General features: G+C 42.1%; 1 protein-coding gene and 1 non-coding gene across 7 annotated transcripts in view; both read right to left on the bottom strand.

The window, feature by feature from the left end:
- Positions 1-24,205, bottom strand: part of abr (ABR activator of RhoGEF and GTPase) — a 126,551-nt gene that overhangs the window by 8,010 nt on the left and 94,336 nt on the right. The window contains exon 1 of one of the 6 annotated variants that reach the window (XM_034152914.1): positions 8,037-8,485. The exons of the other annotated variants lie outside the window; for them this stretch is intronic. Within the exon in view, the coding sequence (XP_034008805.1) occupies positions 8,037-8,222 (186 nt within the window). The 5' untranslated portion in view covers positions 8,223-8,485. Of the gene's footprint in view, positions 1-8,036; positions 8,486-24,205 lie in introns of those variants that run through there. 6 annotated transcript variants of the gene reach the window in all.
- On the bottom strand, positions 1,342-1,414 carry trnav-cac. Its single transcript has one exon. It is a non-coding gene; the product is annotated as a tRNA-Val (tRNA).

Here is a 24,205-nt window from a genome sequence, read left to right as displayed (position 1 = left end):
GGAACAAAATATTGCATGACAAGAGACTGCTTTTTCGGTAATGAATTGGGACTTATCGGGATTGTGTCCAGTTGGCTGGTTTAATCAAAGTGGCAGGAGGTTTTAAGGTTTTATCCTGAGTGACAGCTGAGCCAGAGAACTGGCAGGAAAAGAACAGCAGGTATCAGAGCATGTAAAGCAGTAAAGGTAATGCACGCTAGAAAGGGTTCAAACTTTCAAGAACCCGCAAAAAGCAACCTAGTATAGCTTTAGGTCCCTTTCATCTCACTCCAAAAAGCTTGAAGGGGATTTTGAACATATGAGCAACTTCGATAAAGGTCAAAACATGTCTTGTGATTTTTTTTTTGGAGAAGTCCTATAGCTAGACTATCTCAAAGCCCTCTTTGTAGTGCTGTGAAACTATCAGAGATATATGACTGTGAGTCTAGAACATACTGCAGCCCGGAGCAAATCACAGAAATACTTCAAGTTTAACAAACCGTTGTACACACGGATTTGTACGCATTTCAGTTAGTGTGCAAACTTAAAAGCTTTTTCCTCACATAAAATGAAATAAATGTGTTTCCTTTGACTGATGAAGATGCAAAATCCAAGTAATTCAGTATACGTTGGACTAAATGAGTGAAGTGGTGCAAAAAAAAAAATGTGTTTGAAAGACAGAGCAATTCACTCTGTCACTCTGTTATATGGGCACTCTAAGCAGCTCACTCCGAAAGCATCAGCAGGCCTGTGGCTGTCGGCTGATATGGACCTCCTTTACACCCCGGAGAGAATTCATATTATTATCTTTTTCTGTGTCTGGTTGTCATTTCCATCAGTCAAGCAGGACAGAATATATCACAAGCAGAGTTTGAACATCAATTGAAGCAGCACAGAGAGCCAGGAAGTACATCAGCATGCCCCCTGACTGATCTAGAGGGCAGAACAAAGCAGATAAGTTATGGCGCTCAGCTTCCACATGCTCTGTCTTTCTGAAAGACGAGCAGGAGAACAGGAAGTCAGTTCAGCTCTCTTCATAATGATCTATAGAGCGTCTATTGTTTGAAAGCGTTGGAAAAATTGGATAACTAAAGAAATCGAAGGCTTGACTTTGGTCACCCTGAATATGCCATGAAAAGAGATGCGTTAAAGAATATCTTTGGAAGGGTTAATGCCTTGCTTATTCTGATAAAGGTAATATGCTTGTCACAGATATGGTAACTAGTGATCAGTTTGGCTCTTTTATTAACCATTGAATCATTGCATACAAAAAGAATAACATTGTTTACTCACTGTCAATGACAACATTTGATTGGAAATGTATGAGAAACTTAACACATGGTTATATAGATACAAAAATGATGTTCCCGCCCGGTCTCGAACCGGGGACCTTTCGCGTGTGAGGCGAACGTGATAACCACTACACTACGAGAACTGGCTGGCAGACCCTTCCCCCCCTCTCCGGACAAATAATCCTGCCCTTTCAGCGGCATGTGACACGTGACATGTGAGCCATAGTCCTGCAGCCTGCCTGAGACTGACAGCAGCAACAGACTGACGCAGAGGGACCTAACCCTAACCCCCTCTGGAGCTGTTTACATTTCAACAAACACACAGGAGGCTTTGGAGACGTATGTTCAGCACATGCAGCTTTACAGCAACAAAATAACATACATATTCAGAGCCTCATGTGTCAAAGAAGTCTACGTACAATATGTCCAAGTGGCCATCTGAATCTGAACACCATGCATGCATAAGGTCTGACATTAACATGTCCGAACCTGGGGCACTCCGATTGTTATCAGAATACATTCTCTACTGACAGGAAACGCACACCTAAAACATATTCACAAAAAATGTTTTCATTAACCTTGGGAATTCTGCTTGTTACAACTGGGGATGATTTGTCGGACTATACAGTAAACTTCCTACTATAAATCATGCATGTAAATGTCTTAATTTCGATGTGATCTTTTGCGAGTTCGTTTTTTTTACGGAAACGGAGGATACTAATGATACTCTCTTTATTTGTACACACACGTACATGTACACACACATTTGACCTCTGCATTTAACCCATCCTAGTACTAGGAGCAGTGGGCAGCTATTGTACACCTGCCCGGGGAACAGTGGGGGGGGTCGGGTGCCTTGCTTAAGGGCACCACGGCAGTGCTCAGGGATGTGAACTGGGACCTCTCCAAGTACTCACTCCCTACTTTTGGGCCGATCGGGACTTGAACCGGCTATTCTCCCAAGGTTCCCAAGCCAAGTCCCTACAGACTGAGCTACCCCCGCCTTTGTTATTGTATGTTACTCAGATTTAAATCAGGTTGTCTTTAGTGCCTGGTTTGCATTCTTGTTTGTCCTTCACACGTATTAATATGAATTTCTTTACAAACTTCTGCTAGTTATGCAGATCTAACACAAAACACAAATATAAGTTGGTGTGTTCTGAAGCTATAAAGGCAATGGTGCCAAACAGTCAGTTACTGAAGTGGTGTTTAAAGCCTTTAATGAGAAAATCCCAGCACACCTAATCAGCCCATTCTCGCTGTGCTCGAGAGCTAGTGCACGCTGGCAACAATAATCAAACACAACTTGATCTTTTGATATGCTAAATTGAAGAATTTCTGTTTAATTTGTCCTTTGTGTTTCATCGCAGTTTTCCATTGCCGCTCTCTGGCTGATTAAATATTAATTCAGCTGCAGAAAGCTCTTTATTACTCCTTTAATTAGAACATATCTCACACTGCACGGCTCCGTGGTTTTGCAGCAGGCTTACAGAAGTGTTTGTGCACTGATTGAGCTCTTTCCCCCCCAGTTACACATCACGCTGCAGTATTTCTTGCTTCAGAGTACAAGCTGCATGACTATTTTTAGACAAATGAGCCACATAGGCATAATGTTTATATGTGCATCAGTGTTAGCCTCTTTACCCAGCAGCAGCTGGTGTCACTACGGCCTTGATGGGTCGGTTGCCATGTTGCCTTTGTCCCTCTCTTCCTTGTTTGAGCCAATCGGCGGGGTTTTCAGCCAGCAGAGGGTTGTGATTTGCAGATTAGTCTTGCTTCTCTGCAGGCAGTACGTGATTCTCTTATAGGGCTTCTAAATAGCAATACACAGATGCATACTACACTTATGTAACACCACCCTGCCTGCAGCCTGCACACACACACACTCACGAGTTATCCTACACTTAGAACACAAAAGAAGGGTGAAATACCCCTTTAATGCTCTGATTGTGAATTAAACACTTCAATAAGGTTTCATTAGATGAATGAGTTTAATTCCATAGTCGTTGCTTTTTTGTTGGATGTTCAGTTTGAATTTACTAAGAAAAGAGGGATATCAGCCTAAATATGGATAGTTATGTTTTATGCAAATAAAAAAATACATAAAACAAGATTCAGGAACACTCTTCCTGCTGCTTCCCTTCATTTTTACCATAAAACCTACATGGTGAAGTCACAGATGCAAACACTGCTTCATTGCTATCATACAGACAAACCACCACATTTCTGATTTAAACTGGAGCAACAGCACAAAAAAGACATATATGCTATCAAGAGAACCAGATCTAAGTCACATTCTTGTCACTCCTCTGCCTTCTGGGACATTGAATAGTCCTTGCCGACTCATATAAGTTATGTGTGACCTTCACCGCTAACAGAATGCACCATTTGTATGCCATAGGATCAGATTTACATTATGAGTGGAGAAAGTAACAAGGAAGTGAAATGTGTCTTGAAGCATGCCAGTAAAATAATCAGAGGGGCCTCACTTCAGCGCTCATGTAACATCAACCAGCTTTTTTCAGCAGGAGAGGAGAGAGTTTGGGTTACGAAGTTTGAAGGCTCTCATGAGCAATGCGACTTCTTCCACGGTTGGTCATTTTTAGCAAATAACAAAACTTTTTGTAAAACTGCTAAAAACCAACATCTAAGAATAAAACCAGCAAAACGAGCCTCAAACAGGTTGTCTTTCAATACCAGAAAAGGGTTCAAACAAACGATTCTTTTCTCAATCGATTAATCTGCCAAATATTTCATGATTAGTCCATTGATGGCTTAGTTTATAAAATGTCAGTCTAAAACGTAAAGATATTTCCTTTAATATGATAATCAATAGAGAAAACAGGACATCTTGTTTTTTTCAGAAACTGAAAACAGCATTTTCTACAATCTTTACCGGAAAAAACGACTCCTACACAAATTATGGATTTACAAAATAGTTAGTTATTATTTCCATGTTGATTGTCTAGTAGATAACATTGAGATAAATGTTACAAATTGCTTACATTTACGTCTTAAGCCTGGATCCTCATCTTCATGCAGAACAGTTAGCCCTAAAAACCTTTCTGTCTTTACCCAGACCAGCGTGTGATAGGATACCAGAATCCCACACCTCCTCACTCGCACCGCCTAATTATTAGAAGATGAATGCCTTGCTGTCAAGTATAAAGCCACCCTCCATTCGGCCAGGAGCGAAGAAGCTGGACTCCACGAGGAGGAGGTCACTGTGGGTCCAACCTCAGAGCGCTGCACTGACCTGGCGCTCCTCTCCTAGAGCTCATTAACCAATCCCAGAGCCCGCACACAGGGATGGATTGGGGCCACTAGAAGGCTATGCCCTCAGGTGGGGACAGACAGAGATTTATGTGGCCTATAAAAAAGGCCATTAGGGGACTGGCTGGCATTTCAGGCATGCAGGAGGGATGATACTTTAATTTATTCTGCACTAATCAACATACTAAAACGGAAGAGCATCATTTTTGATCAGGGCTTGAATGCAGTTGAAGGTGGAATGACGGCGTGTGATAATGGATCGGATTCTCCTCCATGGCTAAGACAGTTTACAGATCCTTTGTTCTCCACACTAAGCAGGCTGTTACTCAAAGAAAATAAAAGCAAACCTGCCTGCAAACAGGTCATCAGCCAAAAGAACACAGTGTTTAATGCACAGCGGGAAAAACCCAGACTACAGGTGAGTAGCGGCTTAATCACCATTTGTTCTTTTGCTGAGACACTTATGATGTGTCTGGTTCTAGTCTAATTAATGTTCCCAGCCAGCCTCCCGCCTCGTCCCACCGCATCTTAATTAGGTGGCGCTTCAGGATAAAGGAGCGAGGACGTGTCCCCAGTGTCAACCGTACACTAATGCATTCTCCCAACACCCTGTGAATAACACGACGCAACAAAAAAGAGTCTGCTTTCCCCACCCCCTTCAATGATAACATCAAAGGAAAGGAAGTCACTTTATATTCATAATGAGTATGAGCATTTTGTTGTAAATTAAAACTATATAGATTTTAGGGACAATGGAAAGACACATTTTGGAATCTAAACGAGAAAATTAAAACAAACTCATGTTTGAGAGTGAAGCATTTGGATTGGCTTTAACATGTACATGTTTCTTGGTTGGCCAAATCTAAACCACTGCACCACGTTTTGCCAGTTATTTCTCTGTGATCCAGGGTGCTGGCAGACAAAGAAACCAACCAACAAAACCAATCCACAATCTCCTTGGGGAAATTCAGATGTCCAACTGTTTGGATTCAAATAAATGAAAAGCACTGCATTAACCCTGTCCTGTATTGATATATTGCTTCAAGGACCCACAGGCAGCCTGTCATGTTACCACATGATGGTGATGGATCATTCAACATTATGACCTCTCAGCCTCCATCAAATAGAGTTTACTACCAAGTAGAGGAGGGAGGGGAAAAGGGGAGAATTGTAGAACGGCTGATAGGATCCAGAAAAACGACAACATGAGTCACTCATAAGGGCTGCCAGTCAAAGCCTCATTGAAAGTGAATGAAAGGATGAATGGGACCTTGTATAGCAGTTTGGGGAGAGCAGGTTAATAGCTGGAGGGCAAGTTTTGATTCAACTAAAGGCAAAGTTGCAAAATCTAGACACCATTGAAAAGCTCGTTATTTGGCATTAAGACATGGAGAGGCTTTCACAGCGAGAAGGAGAATCAATCAATACAGGACCTTTTGGGTCGATGCAGTAAAGTCTGGGCTTAGTCTGTAATCCCTGTTTCATCCCGCTCACTATAAACAGTGGTCAGCCTTCTTCAGGCATCTGTTGAATAATGTAAACCATGCAAAGGTCAAGCCAAATCTCAACTTGCATTCTTTGTCCTGCACCGGTTTATTATGCACACACATTACATCTTAAAATGCTGGCAGTGCGTTCATGACGAAGAGGAAGACTGCTGAATAAACATGTGCAAACACAGTGATACAAAAATGACTCAGATTTAGCAGTGTGTGCAGAGCTATGCATAGAACAAGAACTGGCTCACATGCTTCTCCTCTATCATACGGATTCAAAAAGCTTCTGGAGGACGAAAAAAAGGAAAAGAAAGAAGCCCTTTCCCTGCAGCAACACATGAGTCACAATCCACAACCTGCATTTAAACTATGCCATACCAGGCCTCTGTGTGTGTGTGTGTGTGTGTGTGTGTGTGTGTGTGTGTGTGTGTGTGTGTGTGTGTGTGTGTGTGTACCCGCGTTGTGTGTTCCCGCAGATTCCCTCAATTCAAGGGTCTTTCATTCCAACCTGAATGCTTGAGCTAAATTGTCAACAATTGCCCTCCCTGAATGAACCACAATCCTATAATAGGACACATTTTCCATCTTATTATGATCTACATTTCAAGGCAATTAGGGAACACAAACATGTCTCTCTTACTTGCTTACATTATCTTAACCGACCACCTTTGAATAACAAAAGATCAAAAATAGGAACTATGCTTAAAATGTCAAAACACAATAAAATGACAATAGTTTGTGGGACTTACAATAATGCAGACATGTCCATAATAAGCTACATACTTTCAAATGTCACCCTTGCAATGCTAATTGTACTCACACATACATATGATAGATGCATGTTTCAGAGATGATTTGACTAATGTGACAGTTAATGAGTGGAATCTGTGCTGAAATGCCAAAGGGCCGGCCCATCACATCATCTCAGCCAGAGGACAATGCTAAACATGACCAGCAGGGGGAGCTAAACTGATACTGAAATCTCAAAAGCATCTTAGTTGAGATGGAGATACCATATATACATGATTCATTAATTGAAATGAGAAATAAAAGATTGTCACAGTCTATCTGTGACAATCTTTTATTTCTCATTTAAATTAATGAATGGAGAAGAGGTGACATTGGTGAGAAACAGACCGTCTTATCCATCACAGCAGTATTTACTTTTGATGGTGAATCTCACCTTTTGGTAATTGAACAGCATAGTATCCAGTTATGTAATATAATAAGGCTTCCTAGTTTATTTGCTATGTTGTATAAGTTGATACAAAATGAATCAACAAGTTAATATCCGGAAACACTTTCTTGTGGTGCCACTTTTCAAAGCCGAAGGTTTAGCAACAAAAGGGGGTGGAACTAACAATTATTTTTATAGTCAATGAATCTGCCTGTTATTTTATTTACGGAATAATGGTATAATGTGATTTCTTCAAATATATATTTGTTGTCAGTTCAAACCCCAGTTTAATGAATGAAAGACAGAGAAAGGCATGACATCCTTACATTTGATGATTACTTTTTGCATGGAAAATGACTTAATTGGTTATCAAAGTAGTTGGTGATTATTTTTCTCTCCGATACTAAATTGCTGCAGCACTTCTTCACCGTATGTGGCATCAAATGGATTGGAGCATTTTGAGAACACAATCATTCAAAGGAGAGAAAACAAGCAGAAATGATTTGTATCATATGTATTATGTACTCTAAAAAATGTGTTTACTCAGGCTGGTGTCACAAGCAGGTCAGTTAAGACACCTTTTCTACTTGGCACTACATCACTGCCTCTCATGTGGTCAATAGAGGCATCAGATAAGAACAATAGTCAACTCTGCTCTGAAAAGAAGACGCACATGGAGAGAGAAACACTGAGCATAAAGGAGAGGCCAAGCCTGTGTGTGTGACTGTGTGTGTGTGTGTGTGTGCGTGTGCGTGTGCGTGTGCGTGTGCGTGTGTGTGTGTGTGTGTGTGTGTGTGTGTGCATATGTCAGCCAGAGACCTTTTGTCTGAGCAGCTTGCTGCGGACGCGGCCCCACAGCTTGGCCCCGGTGTTGCTGTGCCTCTTCAGCACCGGGGTCTGTGGCTGGCTGGACAGGTTGTGCTGGTTCTGGTCCACACAGCAGTGCTTCTCCAGACGCTCACACACCGAGTTCAAGTTTACATCCGACACCAACATCTCCGTCATCCCAAAGCCTTCAAATTCCTCTTCCACCAAAACGCAGGTGGAGGGAGAACGCTTGCAACAAGGAGATGGATCCAAAAGCAGCCTTTCACTTTGGCAAAAACAATGAAATGTCTCCAAACAGCTGATCAGATATTCAGTTCAAAAAAGGAAAGAGTGATGAAAGTGAGGAGAAGATGCTGCCATGGTCCTCTTGACTAGCCTGATAATAATTCCTCTGTGAGCTTGTTCCACAGTCAGCTGCCAGCATCTCCGCACTGTGCAATCTGACTTCCACAACGGCAAACACAGAAACAGAGCGCCGGGGCCAGGCAGAGAGAGAGAGAGAGAGAGAGAGAGAGAGAGAGAGAGAGAGAGAGAGAGAGAGAGAGAGAGAGAGAGGGGGGGAGGAGAGAGGGAGGGAGGGAGATCGGGGGAGTGAATGAGCTCCTGTTGTCACTGAGCAGCCCTGCTCCTCCAGATGTTGAAGGACACACCTCCAAAGAGGGGAGGAGGGAGCAATAAACCTTCAATAAGAACAGAGGGAAGTAGAGGAGAGAGTGAAAGGGGGAATGAAGAAGGGAGGTAGGGAGCTGCTAAATGCTGCACTGTGTTTTGTTCAGTGCTCTCACCTCTTGACAGCCTTTCCCAGAGCTGGTCAGTGTGCTCAGGAAGTGAGTAAACAGAGGAATGTAATGATGAGAAAAAAGACGAGAAACTTTTAAGTGAAATATTTGTGGATAAAACGTCTAAAAAAAACTGGAAAACTTTGAGGCTTTAAAAGCTTTTCCATTGTCAGATGTCAGAGCTCCATTTTCTTCCTCCTCTTTCCACCCATTCTGTGCACCACGCTCCTACAGTTCTGATTTCTGCCTGCACAATCCCTTTAACATCCTGAGAGTCACCATCTTTATTCAACAGGGCACCCCGGAGCCTGCAGCTCTTAAAAGGCGTGTTCCTCTGTATAATGGATCGATATGGGGCAGGGGAGTCTGTGTACGCCTGTCAAATTCCATCTCCATACGCCATGTCCCATCTTTTTTTGAATTAAAGGGGAGAAATATTCTGCTGGGGAAAGGTCACAGACATGTGGAGGCATTTAAAAAACCTCCAGACGAGTAAGACAGACTCCTGAATGCTAGCTGTGATTCAGTCTGTTTCAGGTTGATGTCTGCTGATTGAACACTGATTCAGAAAGGGAATCAGATAAGAAGAAAGAAGCACTATTTCCTCGATGTACTGATATGGTGGGACACAGCTGCGTTTACTAGGGCAGCAAGTGAGATGCGTAACTATGTGCACCGAAAAAAATCTGCTAACTGTGTCAACTTCAGCTATTGATTTAATCAAACGAAGTTCCAGAGAAAACCGTTATTCGATACTTACACGACAAATGATATTGATTATTGGTACTGTAGATGAGCATTTAATGATTACTCTGTTCTATATTCCCTCTAAAACAGCAGATACTAGCAGAAAAAAGTGTGACAGTGGTTAATTGTATGGCTGTGTTGAGCTCTGAACACGTCTCAAAGTAATTTGAAAAGCTGCAAAGATTAGTCTATCAACAGGAAAATGATAGCTAACGTTTTGGATAATCATGTAAAAACGGCGGGAGGTTTCCTGTTTTTCTCAGTTTTATATAATATGACATTAATATCTTTGAGTTCTGGACTAAAAACAAGAAATGTAAAGACTTAAACATTGACTTTTTTTAAATACCTTCCAAAGAATAAATTGGTAAAACAATAAAAAAATGAATAGATACGTTTTAGCCCTTTCATTGTGTCTTCACAAGGCGCGTCAGATGGCAGGAGACAGTGTGATGCCACGCTGTAAGAACAGTGTGTGATCTGTGGTGAAGGACAGCCTGTATGTCTGACTTTGTGACCGACAACGCAGGAGGGGGAGGGGGGGGGGGGGGGGGGGAAGAGACCTCAGCCAACCCTTGCCACAGAGTATTTTTAACTCAAAGGGTTCGTAACTATGAGACGTACACTGTCCATGCGTCACAACTTTAGAAGAATGTCTGGGAAAACCATGTTTTGGAAATGGGAAGGGGAAAAAAAAACAAGGGGAGACAGGAGATATTTTGGGTAAGATGACAGAGAAAGGGAACACAGTAATGGATGGGTGTATTTAAAGTGCGTATATGTTAGCAGTTATATACATTTTGTTCTATGCGGTGAACACATGCATCAAAGAGCAAATATACTGTAAGCAGAACTGTGCAATAATGTAAGCTTTCCAGTGCGGAGACATGTGAAAGCTACATTTCCCTTAAAGGGAAGATGGAAAAATGTACTATTGAACTTCTTCAGAGCGACACAAAATAAGCAGCAGTGGCCAATATATCTCAATTTAGGAGAAAGTTCCAAAAACACAGGATCCTAAAACTCACATTATTATATGTAAGATATATTAACATCATTGTTTTCACGTTGTTGATTAATTGTGCAATATATGGACATGACTTGGATCATTTTTTCTGAAATTGATATTGCGCATTCTGTTCACATAAGTGTATATTTACAAAAGAATATCACCAACATTTTAGCTAACAATATGTCCAAATAAACAGCAGAGCTTCCCCGACCATTATAAGATATGAAAGCAGCTCTCCCCTGTGCCACATTTTAATTATTATTTTGGTTGGGTTTTTTGTTTAATTTGTTTTAATTTTAGAATATTTTAATATTTTTCTTTGTATATAATTTCACACTCAAATTCAGATGTTTAAATAGTCACAATTATTAGTTAATTGCTAATTGAATAGGGTCGATTGTATTATATCAGTGGCATAAAATGGTTTTAAAATTACAAAAATATAATTGTATTGCAAGTATTTCTGGGACAATTACCCGGAAACAAAATAGGTCATGCGACAGGGCTAATTGATGGTTTTGGTTGACCAGGTAAGAAGCTTGTCTATACACACACCGTCACGCACAGGGCACAGTTCGTCTTCAGAGTAGAAGCAGCGTTCGGGCGTCTATAGTAACGGGTCAACCGGAGTCCATCACTTCACATCACATCACATCAGAAAAACCATAGAGTGAACACACATGCACGTGTGCACTATTCCAGCCGGAAGAACACAAACACGCTCTGTACATTCATACATCCCCTGCTACACACTGTCTAGTGTAAGCTCATGCATTATTCATGGCATTTAGAACATGCCAACTGTACATGCAGACATGTTAACCAAGAGAACTGTGAGCTCACACTGACTCCACATGCAATAAAGCTGTCCCAGCGTTCTGCACAGGCAGCACACAGTATGCCAAAACCCAAATCTACTCCATACGTGACTTAAATGCAAAAATAATAACAGGATAGCGATGTGCAAGGATAATATTTTTCATAAACTTGTTGGAGGCAAACCATTTCAGCTCTGCAGGGTTTTACTGTGCGTAAGAAGAGCAGAGTAAGGGGCCCTTGTTTCCCTTAAAGGCCCCTGCATAGATACAGATGTTCTGTATATGAAAGGATGAACTGTGTGGGGCCTTGGGAGACATGGGAATGATCAAATAAAGTAGGAAAGATGCGAGTAGGAGAGAAGTAGGGAGTCCATTAGGGAGATAAGATTAAAGGTTCTTGTGGGAGTCGGACTACATGAAAGAAAATGAAAAGAGTAATTAGTAAAAACTGGTAACCCTGGAGATGTTTTGTGGTGCCGGGTTTGGTGCAGATAGAACACTCACACTTCAGTGATCGGCTGAGAGTGTGGCGGTTAGCTTGTTTGGTCTTTTACTGGTGATTATGTTAAATTAGCTTAGTGCGTTTAAATGTTTTTTGAATCCGTGGGTCACACCAACTCCCCAATTCTTATTTTATGAATCTTCTATTAAAACAAACATAGTTGAAATGCGATCCGAGGACAACCGCACCAGGTGTAAAAAAGAAGGGCAATTTGTTAAATTCCTATTGTGTTGGTTGTGTAGGTTGAGATAAAACCGACATTAAAAAGGTGAGGATGCCGATGGTTACTATGAGTGCCTATGCCTCGATATCAAGACATCATCCTCACTCTTAATTATAGATGTGCTGGGCGGCGCGGCCCCTCCTGCAGCCGCGCCATATGACCAGAGAGGAGGGGAGGAGGGGGAGGGGAAAACTAGGTCCTGATTTCTACTCCAAACTCCACCTGGGACTGCGGCCCTGACAGGCAGCGTGATTCTGATGATTCTGCGATTCTCTGGCCTCCTCCTGCATGCTTGAACGCTACTCTGCCAATCACAGAGAACCTTGAAGAGCCGGACATGAATATGGAGCAGCTCTGAGTCCATGCCTGGCTGATATACACGGGAAGGTCCTGACTCTGCAGCCTGTCTGGTGTTTAAGAGCATTCGTCATGTAACAATCTTCACTGTGGACATCCTGGGAAACATCTGCCTGTAGATGTTCTTAAGTTGACCTTCACTGTTGTGTGTGAGGTTAAGCAGTGCACAGTGTTTTTTTACTTCAAAAGCAATTTAGCCAGTAATTCCATTCTGAGTTAAGAACTACGACTACAGATTTTCCAATAGGAAGCTGTGCAGGGGCTCTCCTCACAGCGAGCAGGGTCTGGGCTCAGACCTGAATAAAATGTATATATATACAGTATTGCTGGAATATTAGATTGTTATAGGAAGATTTTGACATTGTGGAAAATGTCTACAATAATATTGAAATGGATACCCAGAGGACACGGGGAGAAAGAGTTTTAGAATGTAACTTCTTGAAAAAAGAAAAGCTCAAATGTTTATCTAAGGTACATTTAAAAGCTCTCATCCACATGGCTCCAACTCTGTGGTTGATGCAAGGACATTAGAGCGGTAGCAATAATTTATTTTATGCTCTCAAATATAGTCAATCTTTAGGAACTTTTTAATCAAAGCTAGTATAGTTGCCTCTGACCCTAATGGTAACTCTGGATTTTTTATAATGGTGATTACGTAGAGGTTTGTTGTTGATTTTACAACCTACTGTACATGCACGAACATGATTAACAGTAACTTTCTGTTCATGTCGGTTTTAAACTGCGGCCCTAACTCTGAAAGTGTGTGTGTTCATTCATATTACAACAATATTACTGTATCTCCCTGTGAAGCAGCTAACGGAGGAACAAAGGTGGTCATTTGGGACTTGGATATCAAATAAATGATGAAATCAAAAAGAAAGGGAACGCAGCTCAAGGCTTATTTGACTTACTCATCAAAAAATGACAGAGTGCTGTATTTTCATTATGTGCGTCATGTGGCTGACATGATGGGGGGGGGGGGGGAGACTGATAGCTGCAAGCTGCGTTGTGAGCGGATAATTCAATCTGATTTGATTCAAACAGTCTCCATAAGTATGTTAACTGGGTGAAACGCTCCACCTCTTTGATCTCAGTCGAGGGTAAGGGAAAAGAGGGTGAAATAGGAGGTGTGTGTGTGGGGGGGTGGGGGGGGTGTGGGTGTGTGTGAAGGGTGTTTTCGAAGGATGGTCCTTGAGGGTACAGTGGGAGTGCTAAAATGAGAATGCAGAGGCGGGAGGGGTTTTGGCAGGGTGGGAAATAGCAGCCTTAGGGTGCTGTGCAGATTATTCCTGCTTCTCTTTCATCTGATCCATCAGGGGGAGGGGGGGCATCTTCCTCAGATTAACCGCTTAATCACTTATTAAGCACTTTGGAACAAAAGTGGTGATGGAGAGCTAGGGGGGAGAAAGGAGTAGAGTGTGTGTGTGTGTGTGTGTGTGTGTGTGTGTGTGTGTGTGTGTGTGTGTGTGTGTGTGTGTGTGTGTGTGTGTGTGTGTGTGTGCGTGCTCTCAGACAGAAAGTGGGTGGAAAAACAAAGGATATAAAAAGGAGATTGAAAGCCTTTAAATTCACTTTGTGGTAGAATGTGGTATTTTGTTCCTTTCACTTAAGAATATGTGTGAGTGTGTTCCGTGCATTTGGATGCAGGTGAGGACTGAGAACCGGAAAGAAAAACTGAGCAAGAGGAAACAAAGCAGGAAAAGAGGTGGAGGAGCAAAGTGATGCAAGAGCAAACAGTGGAGCAGTAACCGAGCTCCTTCCTCAAACAAAAAACAATGAGGTCATTTTCTCCTTATTGTGATTCATGGTCTTACACCTAATTACTTGTAATGGCTAATTGTTATGTGAATCACTCCCCTTTTAAAGGTCCCATGTCATGCTTTTCCGGTTATTACCCGTCCCCTTGTGTGTTATGAAGGTTTGTATGCATGTTAACGGTCTGCAGAGTCACAAACCCTCAAAGTACACCCTGTAGGGAGTAAAACTCTAACACAGAAAAGACCTCCCCAAAACGCCTCGTTGGAGATTTCTCATTTTCCATTGTTTACTTCCTGGGTACTGTGACGTGTGGATACCCAGAGGCCACACCCTCTGCCAGCCTTTCACGAAACAAAGCTTCCCAAACCTTTCAGCGATCCATGCCGGATATGTACAGCGTAGGGCACTGAAGAACGATGCTGTTCCTACTTTGTTTGGACCAGCGGGAGATTCTGGTACACAACCTGTAAGTATTCATTGTTGTTTGTGTATTTATGATGTTTAAAACAAACAAGGTATCTACCACGACTGTTTAAATGGGTAAACGTTTTTCGGGCTGCTAAGTTGGGATCGTGGAGAAATGCTCTCTGCAGACCCATTCTCACAGCGTTATAAACCTTTTTTTTACTCAATATCAAGCCACACTTATTGTTTTTACTTCGGCTGTGAGTGTTTGTGTGTGCTCAGGATGAGTTCCGCTTGTTCTCGCTGTATCGCCGACACGGAAGCCTGTCTGCTCCTTGCAGCAGCGAGCAGCAGCTGCGAGCAGCAACGAGCCTCAACGTCGCGACCTGGTCGCGACCAATCAGAGCACACTGGGCTCACAAGGAGGGGGGGGGGGCAGGAGCTCCAACAAGCCGTTTAGGACAGAGAGTGAATACCTGGTGAATACACATACTTTACAGAGATGCTGTATGAGAAACCAATGTGAGTTTGGAAAATTGCACAATATAAATCTATTTTAGTATACCTCAACAATGAAATTATGATCAGTAGAAATGGCCATGACATAGGATCTTTAACTAATTCTACTTTCTTTCGTAAAAATTATTCATTTCTGATTCGATTTGATTTTAATTTCAGTCACTTCCACATAAAGAGTCACAATTAAAATGTGTAGTTAGCTGGCTCAGAGTGGATTCTCACTTACAACTGATCCAGCCATCCCTGGCAAACATTATATACAATACAATTACATTCGGCTTTAACAACGATGACTCAAATAAAGTTAGTTTGGATTTAATTATTGATAAAGCACTATACCCTCTAAAAATCTAGAGTGTCTAGGTCTCAGTTGTCCTTAGATACATGGAGCAGATTGTGAGAGGAAGTCTTTCCACAGCAGGGGAAGCCATCAGTGCAGCATTCATGTTTTTCTTAATAGAGCCCTCACTGTTTGCTGTATGTTTTTTAATTCATCTGCACAGACAATGTTTTCAGTCGCAATTAAACCTTGCATCAGTTCAGTCTGTGTAAATAGTCAAAGGTTATTTGTGAGATGGGTCCTCGATTTATCTCTCTGAAGTCATCTTACAAGAACACAACACATAATTGTAAATACAAATAAATAAAAAGAAGAACAAATTCTCAAGTTTAATTCTAGGTTGCGTAAAAAAAGTATTTGACACAATACAAGCTCTTATTGTTTCAGAGTATTTGTTATGTTTTAGAGAGTGTTCAATTATATAAAGGCAATAAAGCCTGGTTTGTTAACTGTGAATTTGAACTTGTGGATAAGGATTGTTGTCGTTCTTGTTGACACAAGTCTTTATCTGAATAATATTTTTCGGGGGGCGCAAACAACACATTCCTTCATATAAATAATGAATATTTTGAGTAAGTAGGTAAGGGAGATTAGTGTTAGTGTTAGAGGTAAAGAGTTAAGTCTGAGGGATGGATGCCGCATTTCTCTCTGTTTGACTGGTATAAGCCTGTGTTACATCTGTGTGACCCAGTTCCAGAGATGAAGAGAGTGAAAGCTCACAGGACGCCGCTGACCTGCATGAATAATTTACTCTAAAGTGTAAACCCACAGCTGGCTGGACACAGTCACCTAGGATTACATGAGCCGGGAGAACGAGGAGCGAGGAGGAGATGATAATATGATCTGGAATCACATGAGGTGAGATGGGAAAGGGTTACGCAACTGGTTGTAAATTGTTTTCCCTCAGTGGTTAAAGGAAAAAGCAAACAGAAACACTGTCTGATTGCCACCTTCCCTGAGTTAAAACCAACTCAATGCTTTGACAGTTGAACATGAAGGTGTGTTCAGAATTCATTCATGATTTTCTTCTAGAAAACTTGATGTAGAGCCAAGGTTTTGAAGCTAAGCTGACAGCAGACAATTAGCTCTGCTTTCTCCACACACACCAAGCGTTAACTGGAGTATCGTCGTCAAATAGTCAAGCAAATAACCATTCAGAAAAAAACCTTTAGGAGTCGGCTGGTAGATTTTGGACAGAGCCTGGCTAGTTAACTTCTTCTTATGCTAAGCTAAGCTAACTGGCTGTAGCTGTACTGCATATTCATATATTGCAGGTCTCCCTTGAAAAAGAGATCTATGATCTCAAGGGACAATCTGGTTAAATAAAGGTTTGAAATGAAATGAATTCAGTGTTCAGACATGAAAGTGGTACTAACAATGTACTGCTAAATTACAGGCAAAAAGCCAAGAACACGCCTGAATGAGAGAGATGAAACATTTGTTTTTTCTGGGCTTTCATCTTTAAAGGGTTTTCCTTTCCCTCAAAATGCTGTCAGCTATTCTGTTAACTAATTAGGGTATCATCCACACAATCCCAGCCCCACTAAGAAAATCAGTTTAGGTTCAAAACCTCATTAGCAGGTGACGAAGCCATCAACTTGAAAGTGGAAATAAAACATGTAATCAATGGAGAGTCTACCTGCTGAAGCTGTACCCAGTACCCTGAGGATTGTGTTGTTATGATGACTACTCTCTGTGAAACAGTGTTAGCACACCTCAGGCTTGTTAAGAGCAGCAGTAGTTAAACATTTTTTCTCGGATGTATCCAACCTCTCTCTAAGTCTCGTCTTTTATTTATCCTACTTTAATCCTCCATCTTTTTTCTTCCAATTCAGAGACAAAGACGACTGCTTAGAGGCGAAACAAAGAGTGTTTTTTTCAACTAATGATCGTTACCAAGTAGCCAGAGGCAGGATTACTGAGGCTGGATCTCAGTGGCTTCTATCTAACCAGAGCTGACCTGCTTTTAGGTTATACTGGAGGGAAAGGAAAATATATGAGAGATGCTATCAACCCAAACAACTCCTCTGCAGCTCCTGGAACACACACCTACAGCACACATCCCTCTCGCGGCTATTATACAACGCACAAACATTACATAATTCATACAATTTGTGACTCTGTGAAACAGACTTCTGAGGCGCCCTCCCTCACAAACACCCACTCAGCTCTTTGAAAGCAGCCCCAGCAGAGGGAACAGGTACCACAGTCAAGTTGGCACCCCCGCCGGATCAACACATTGTATCATTCTGCCGGGGACGTTTAAAAAAACAAAAACATTGCTGAGATGAATTCAGCATGACACGCTGGTTATGCAACAGGCTGGTTCAAGCACAGTCATCTGAGAAACACTCAGATCTGGAGAGAACAGTGTTTATCTGCAAAGTTACTTAAACTGGTGCATTTCAGCTGTACATTTAGTATGTGAAAGCTAATTGTGCTTTACTAAAAGCCAACTTTTGGGTGCATACATTGACGTTAACACAAACATTTGAATCCTAATGTCAGACTTAATGCTTTGTTTTTGTTAAAAAAAGTACACAAAAACTTGTCTTCTCCACAAAGGTTCAACATTCCTTAATGTGTGAAAAAAGGCAAAAGTTCAAGCTGCAATGCTTTGATCCCCGACACATCACATGTGCCATCAGTCTGCTCTAACACCAGAGCTGGATATGGCATGAGGCCATAAACACTAACTAACCGCACTGGCAATGACCTCATCTTTAACACAGCTGACAAGTTCAAAACATCCTCGCATGGAGCCTGAAGGGACTTGAGAACAATTACGTAATTACTAGCCTCGTGTGTGGTGGCACAAGGGGTGAGGTCGCAGATCAGAGTTCATGAAGAGCTTTGTTATTGCGTCTTTGAAAGGGTTAAACTGTGTAGAATTCCCCTTAGAACCAATATCTGTATGTTTACATCGTTTAATTCATTACAGTCTACAGTATGTAGTTTGTCTGCCAAGTGAAGGAATGTTTGGTTTCATTAGTGAAGACGAACACCTGTCAGGGTGGCCAGCTCTAGCATTTAAAGCAGAACTAGAAAAAAAAGAAAAAAGCATTATAAGGTGTTGCAGACTGTAAAAGCATTACAACAGCAAAACATCATTTTATTAAGCCTCAGTTTTTGACTTTCAAGAGTAGGAGGGGTTGCTGATATTTACTGATACAAATAAAAACAAATTAGATAAGGGGCTGTGCAGCCCAGATCGCAGTCCGAACAGGAAATGGGCATCCTGTCTCCCTTGCCCTGGGACAGGAAGTCATAAAGCAGGATCAAACGCCTGGCACTGCACACAATCCTGCCATATGAAGAGAGTATGTCATGGGAAGTCATAGACTCAATAACAACATTCGCAATAACCTAAGTTATAAAATACAATGAATTCACTTGGGGGGAGAGGGGTGCTGGGCGTAGATTCTGTACATGAAGCTAAAAATCATTACCGATCGGTCAGGAGTCACCACAGTATTACACTACCTGACTACCTTTACATTAAACATGGAGAGGCCTTGTACCACTCTGAAGTGGAGTGGAAGAAATACATGTATGGAAAGGTCATTGGGACTTGCTGAGATGTGAAGTGATGGAAAACTAACACGAGAGCACCTAGCATTCACTTGAAATCTTCCTACAAGCCTACGCCACACTTTCAATATGTTAATATCCCCTTGCCAGCGGTTTTCATGTCTTCTCCTTTTTTCTGTGACTACCAGGAAAATTCAGTCTGTGTGTCTGGGGGCTTTCTTTCTTGAATCACCCGTGAACACGGTTAGATCACCACAGGAGTCGAGCAGATGCCTCTGCAACACTCCAACGTGCAAAAACTGCATGCAGAACCCCAAAAATAACAGCTGCAGCACCTCCAGCTACTGATTAAGAGTCAGCCACTGTTTCTTCTGCATATGGTGGGGAGGAAACACAAGCTAAACACTAGCCAAAGGTTTTTGGAATTGGTATATAATATAATCGTATTATTTCATGAGTGTGAGAGTTAGTGGGGCCATGCAGAGCGTCTTAGGACTGACTGAGGCATACACACACTGATATAAAAGGTAGTTCAACAAAGACTGTAGGGCTCAAGGACAAGAAGGAGCCTAAGAATGAGTACACACACACACATACACACCTGGCAGAGAGCAGGGCTGAGGCTCGTCTTTCAAAATATTGGAATTTTAAGAGGAATGAACAATAACATGGAAGCGTGAATGGAAAATAAGACGGACAATATTGAAACCTTTCATGAACATGATAGTCAAACCATTTGTTCAGTTTTCTGCCCTTTCTCCCATCTTGTCAGGAAAGGGAACCTTCCCTTGTCTAAACATCATTAGATCTTAACTACTTCTGCTGATACATCCATTGGATTGTGGATGTTTTGCAAAGCTTCTCCTGAGGTTATAGAACGGAAACCCAGGATGTCAGTAATCCCTCCGACACACTATGCTGCTGGATTCATACGGATGCTTCTGGGGAAAACATTTAGAGTGAAACTTTAAACAGTAGACAGGATGTAGTAGGGAAGTGTGGTGAACTCAACAACACAAGCAACCATCCGTCCTGCTCAATTGTTTGTCCAAAATGTATTCTACTATTCCTACAAACTTTACTGACACTGCTCCATAGCGGACATCTGACCAACCAGCCACACTTCAGCATAAAACAAGGAAAAAACACAAAACCTCAAACAGGCCCCACTGCAGAACAACCCTCTTGCATAATGAGGTGCAGAACCACAGTGGGCAAATACTTACTCAATCTCAGACCCCAGGGATGGCCATGTGGAAAGCATTGAAGTTCCATCACAATCATCTCTAACGTCTAAACAATCAGCCAAACAAAGGGCCTTTTAGTAAACGCTACAGCTGCATAACTGTCAAACCAGATTCCCCTGTGTTCAAAACTGAAGAATCCCGGAGCAAACGTCAGCTTCAGATGGAAATCCATCCCATCTTAATGCAGTAGGAACAGCTCTGGTCCCCTGACTGGCCACTTGAAAGCCAGAACGGGCTCTCCATGCTGGGACACAGTGTGTTGCTGAGGCCCATTTACTTTAATATGGGCCAGAAGGCCGCCAACAACAACAGGAGGAAGAGGGATGGAGAGAGGGGAGAAATATTGTGGTCTCACTTGGGTTTTTGGGGATAAAAAAAAGACAGTTTCATGTGGCGGTCAGAGAATTGGATTTGGCAGGGATGTGAAATCTGATTAAAAAAAGAAGGCTCAGACACTGAGGGGTGTCTCTGTAGAGCAGCCAACCAGTCAGCTAAGCACAAAGGAGGACAGCGTGGAAGAGAGGAGGGGGAATAAGAGGAGTAGTTTGACATTTATAGGACAGCCTTACTGGATTTCTTGCGATTGAGATATAGATGTCAAAATCAAATCCACTTTAATAGAATTTTCTCAAATAAAAGAATGCAATTTGCCGCTGGTTAGCTTAGCTTAGGAAAAAGACTACAGGAAGTCAGTATGCCGGGCCAAGAAATAGCCTGACACCCAACATGAAACCACTTTCTTGTGCAAATACACAAACAAGATACAAATTGTGTGAGGACGTTTTGGAGGTAGTGGTATTTTGTTACCTTTGGACAGAACTGAGCTAGCTGTTTCCCCTGTGTGCAGTATGTATGATAAGCTAAGCTAACTGCCTGTTGGCTACAGCAAAGGAAAGGATTTGACTCTATTTTGGTTAAGGCTTAGTTATGTTTAGGCAAAAAACGATGGGGTTAGTGATAGATAGGGGATGTTAGGGTTTGGTTCAAATGTTTTAAGGTTTTTGGACCATAATTGTTGTAATAATAACCCCATTGTTATAGTTAGAGAACAACCATTAAAAAACTATCTACCAGGAACACTTCCAATCAGCAGACTTTGTAGATCCATGAGAATATCACTCCATTTCTTCCTTCACTCCTGACAAAGTCTACAGTGGCTAGATGGCTTGTATAAATCAGACTTAGGAATGTATTATCTTGGGCTTTATACCCACATAAACCCAGGTTGTCAATGCAATATACAAGGCATATTCTATGAATGAAATACCAGCGTAAAACAATAGGTAAACCCTGGTTGTAGATCAAAGAGAACAGAGCCGTAACATCTCCAGGCATTTGACATCCACAGGACTATCAGCCACTGACCACACAGGAATTGACAGACCCCAGACAATCCTGGAGATGAGCCTCTCTGCGCTGGCAGGCAGAGACAGGCATGAAATGAGCTTTGCCCCACAGAGAGTTAGACTTTAGAATTGGAGGGATGAAACCCTCTTTTAATGGTCACACATGCAGAGCACACAGCACACACAGTGAAATGTGGCCTCTGCATTTAACCCATCCTAGTACTAGGAGCAGCTATTGCACAGCACCCAGGGAGCAATGGGAGTGAGGGGGGAAGGGGGGTGTTCGGTGCCTTGCTCAAGGGCACCACGGCAGGGCAGGAGGTGAACTGGGACATCGCCAAGTAGCAGTCCACACTCCATATTTAGGTCTGGTCGGGGACTTGAACCGGCGACCCTACAGCTCCCAGTCCAAGCCGCTACTGACTGAGCCACTGCCGGACAGGGACTGGGACCATGATGAGAGGGAGGAGGTGAATCTCTTTCCCAATGTCATCGGTTGTCTATAAATCCACTGAGTGAGAACAGCCAGGGAATGTGTGAATGCAGTTTATATGTGAATTAGAAGAAAGGATTACTGCCCTGGGGAAAGAAACCTGAATGGAATTTGGAATGTGTTGGTCAGCTAGCAGTAGCCCTTGAGTGAGAGTGGACGTTAGCTTACACACAGAAGGGTGACAAAGAAAGCGAAAGGTTGGGGTGTTAACGCAGAGTCTACTCGTCATTATTAATCACCCCTTCTAGCTTCTCTGTGTTCTCCAACCTCCACATTATTATTATCTCCAAGTCTCAGGCTCCAAAGCTACCGCGCAGCTTAAACAATAAAAGAGGCACTGGGAAACTTTAGTATCTGATCCTGTTTGGTAAAAAAACTGAAGCTCTTATGGCTGGACTGAAAGGCTCTCATCACCTCTCACGCTTTTATCTGTAGACATTGACAGCCTCCGTGTTCAAATATGTCACTCTTTGTATCAGTTGACCCCCTTCTCCTTTAGACTGTTTCCAATTATTTCCGAACCCTGACTCTTCCACGAGACAAAGGGCGGTGGTAATATTCACGATGTCTCTCTGGAGAGCCTTTTAATTTTTCAGGCTGTGATGAGATCCTTTGTTCCCACTTTAACTCTCAGCATCGCATAATTGGCCACCATCTGGGGCTCTCGTTCCCATTCTCCTCCTCCATCTCTGTCTCTTCTGGGTCTCGCTCTCCACGCTCTCCACGTGTGCTGCATATGCATGTTCATGGTAGGAAATCATACATCTGTTATCAATCCCTTACACTTCCCATAAACATTATGTAATGGTATAATGAGGACCAATTACAAAGCCCGCTTGCACCCGACATCTCTGAGCTGTGTATTTTAAAATGTAAAAAATTGCACCAAAAAAAAGAAAGAGATGCATTGGCCTTTGAACTTTTTTTTTTGACTGGGTCCTTAGTCATCCAAATGCTACTGCAGAGCTTTTTTTGCTTTGCTCTTCCTACACGGTTCACAGTTCACTTTTTACGCTGAATCAAAAGTCTGTCCAACGCCTCCGATTTGTACCGAGTCCAGCAGCTGAGATTTAAACTCGTTCTGGCATCCTCTTACTCATAACATGGTTACATTCAGAATCTAAGTTTAGTTGTCAAAGCTGGAATCCAACATATTTTATGGCAACACTAGCAGTCTGGCTTTTTGGATTGCAATGTGGTTCGGTCCAAAATTGTTGGTCCAGACTGTCATAAGATATTGTGGTTCCGAGTGGACAAAGCTTACCGACTTTACTGCTTTTTATTCCATAAGATTGCATGATTTTAGTACATTCGACTTCCTCATGTCTTTTCCTCCTAGGCAAAAACATCTGAGTAAAAAAAAGAACAAAAGCATCAAGCTGGATGACACATATAAATCAAATGCGCCTGTGTTGTCTGCACGCTGACACATAAACTAGATTTGGCAGATCAGGGGCTTTTCCTACTCCACTCACAAAGAGAAAAAGCAGTGGGTATCTGCACATTTGCATGATCTAAGAAAGCTTAAAGGAGTGTGTGTAGTTATTTAGGGCATGCATATCCCAAGTGGTTGACAGGCCGTGGATGTTTTAAGTGGGAACAAAGGCTGTCTAAGTGAAGGTTGTGATGGAGGAGCTTCTTTGTGGGAAGAAGACAGGGAAAGACTGAAAATCCATCAAAACACGGCTATCAGCTCCAATGATCAAGGATCGTCTGATGAGGAAGTCGGATTCATTGGGACTCATCAATAAGAAAAAAGCACCATATGCTAAAACAGAGAGAATATGAGGGATGAACATCATTAAAAAACATAAAGAATAAAATAAGCGGGTTTATGAGGAAAAAGCAATAAGATCTTGGATGCTCTTTGTTACTGGATGGTTGTACACACTCCATCCATCCACAACCCCTACCCCAACACACACACACACACACTCACACCAAGCCAGACAAAGGAAACAAAGGCTAATAAACACCAGGTAATGCATAAGACTGAAGTTATTGATATCATTTAAAATGTATTAGCCCATCACCCAAATGTGTGTGTGTATGAGAGTCTGGTTTATCCCCAGGGGGTCTGAAC

Source organism: Trematomus bernacchii, unplaced genomic scaffold, assembly GCF_902827165.1.
Source record: "Trematomus bernacchii unplaced genomic scaffold, fTreBer1.1, whole genome shotgun sequence".
NCBI lineage: Eukaryota > Metazoa > Chordata > Actinopteri > Perciformes > Nototheniidae > Trematomus > Trematomus bernacchii.
The sequence above is the reverse complement of the archived record's forward strand: the minus strand, read 5'-3'. Positions and strand labels throughout refer to the sequence as shown.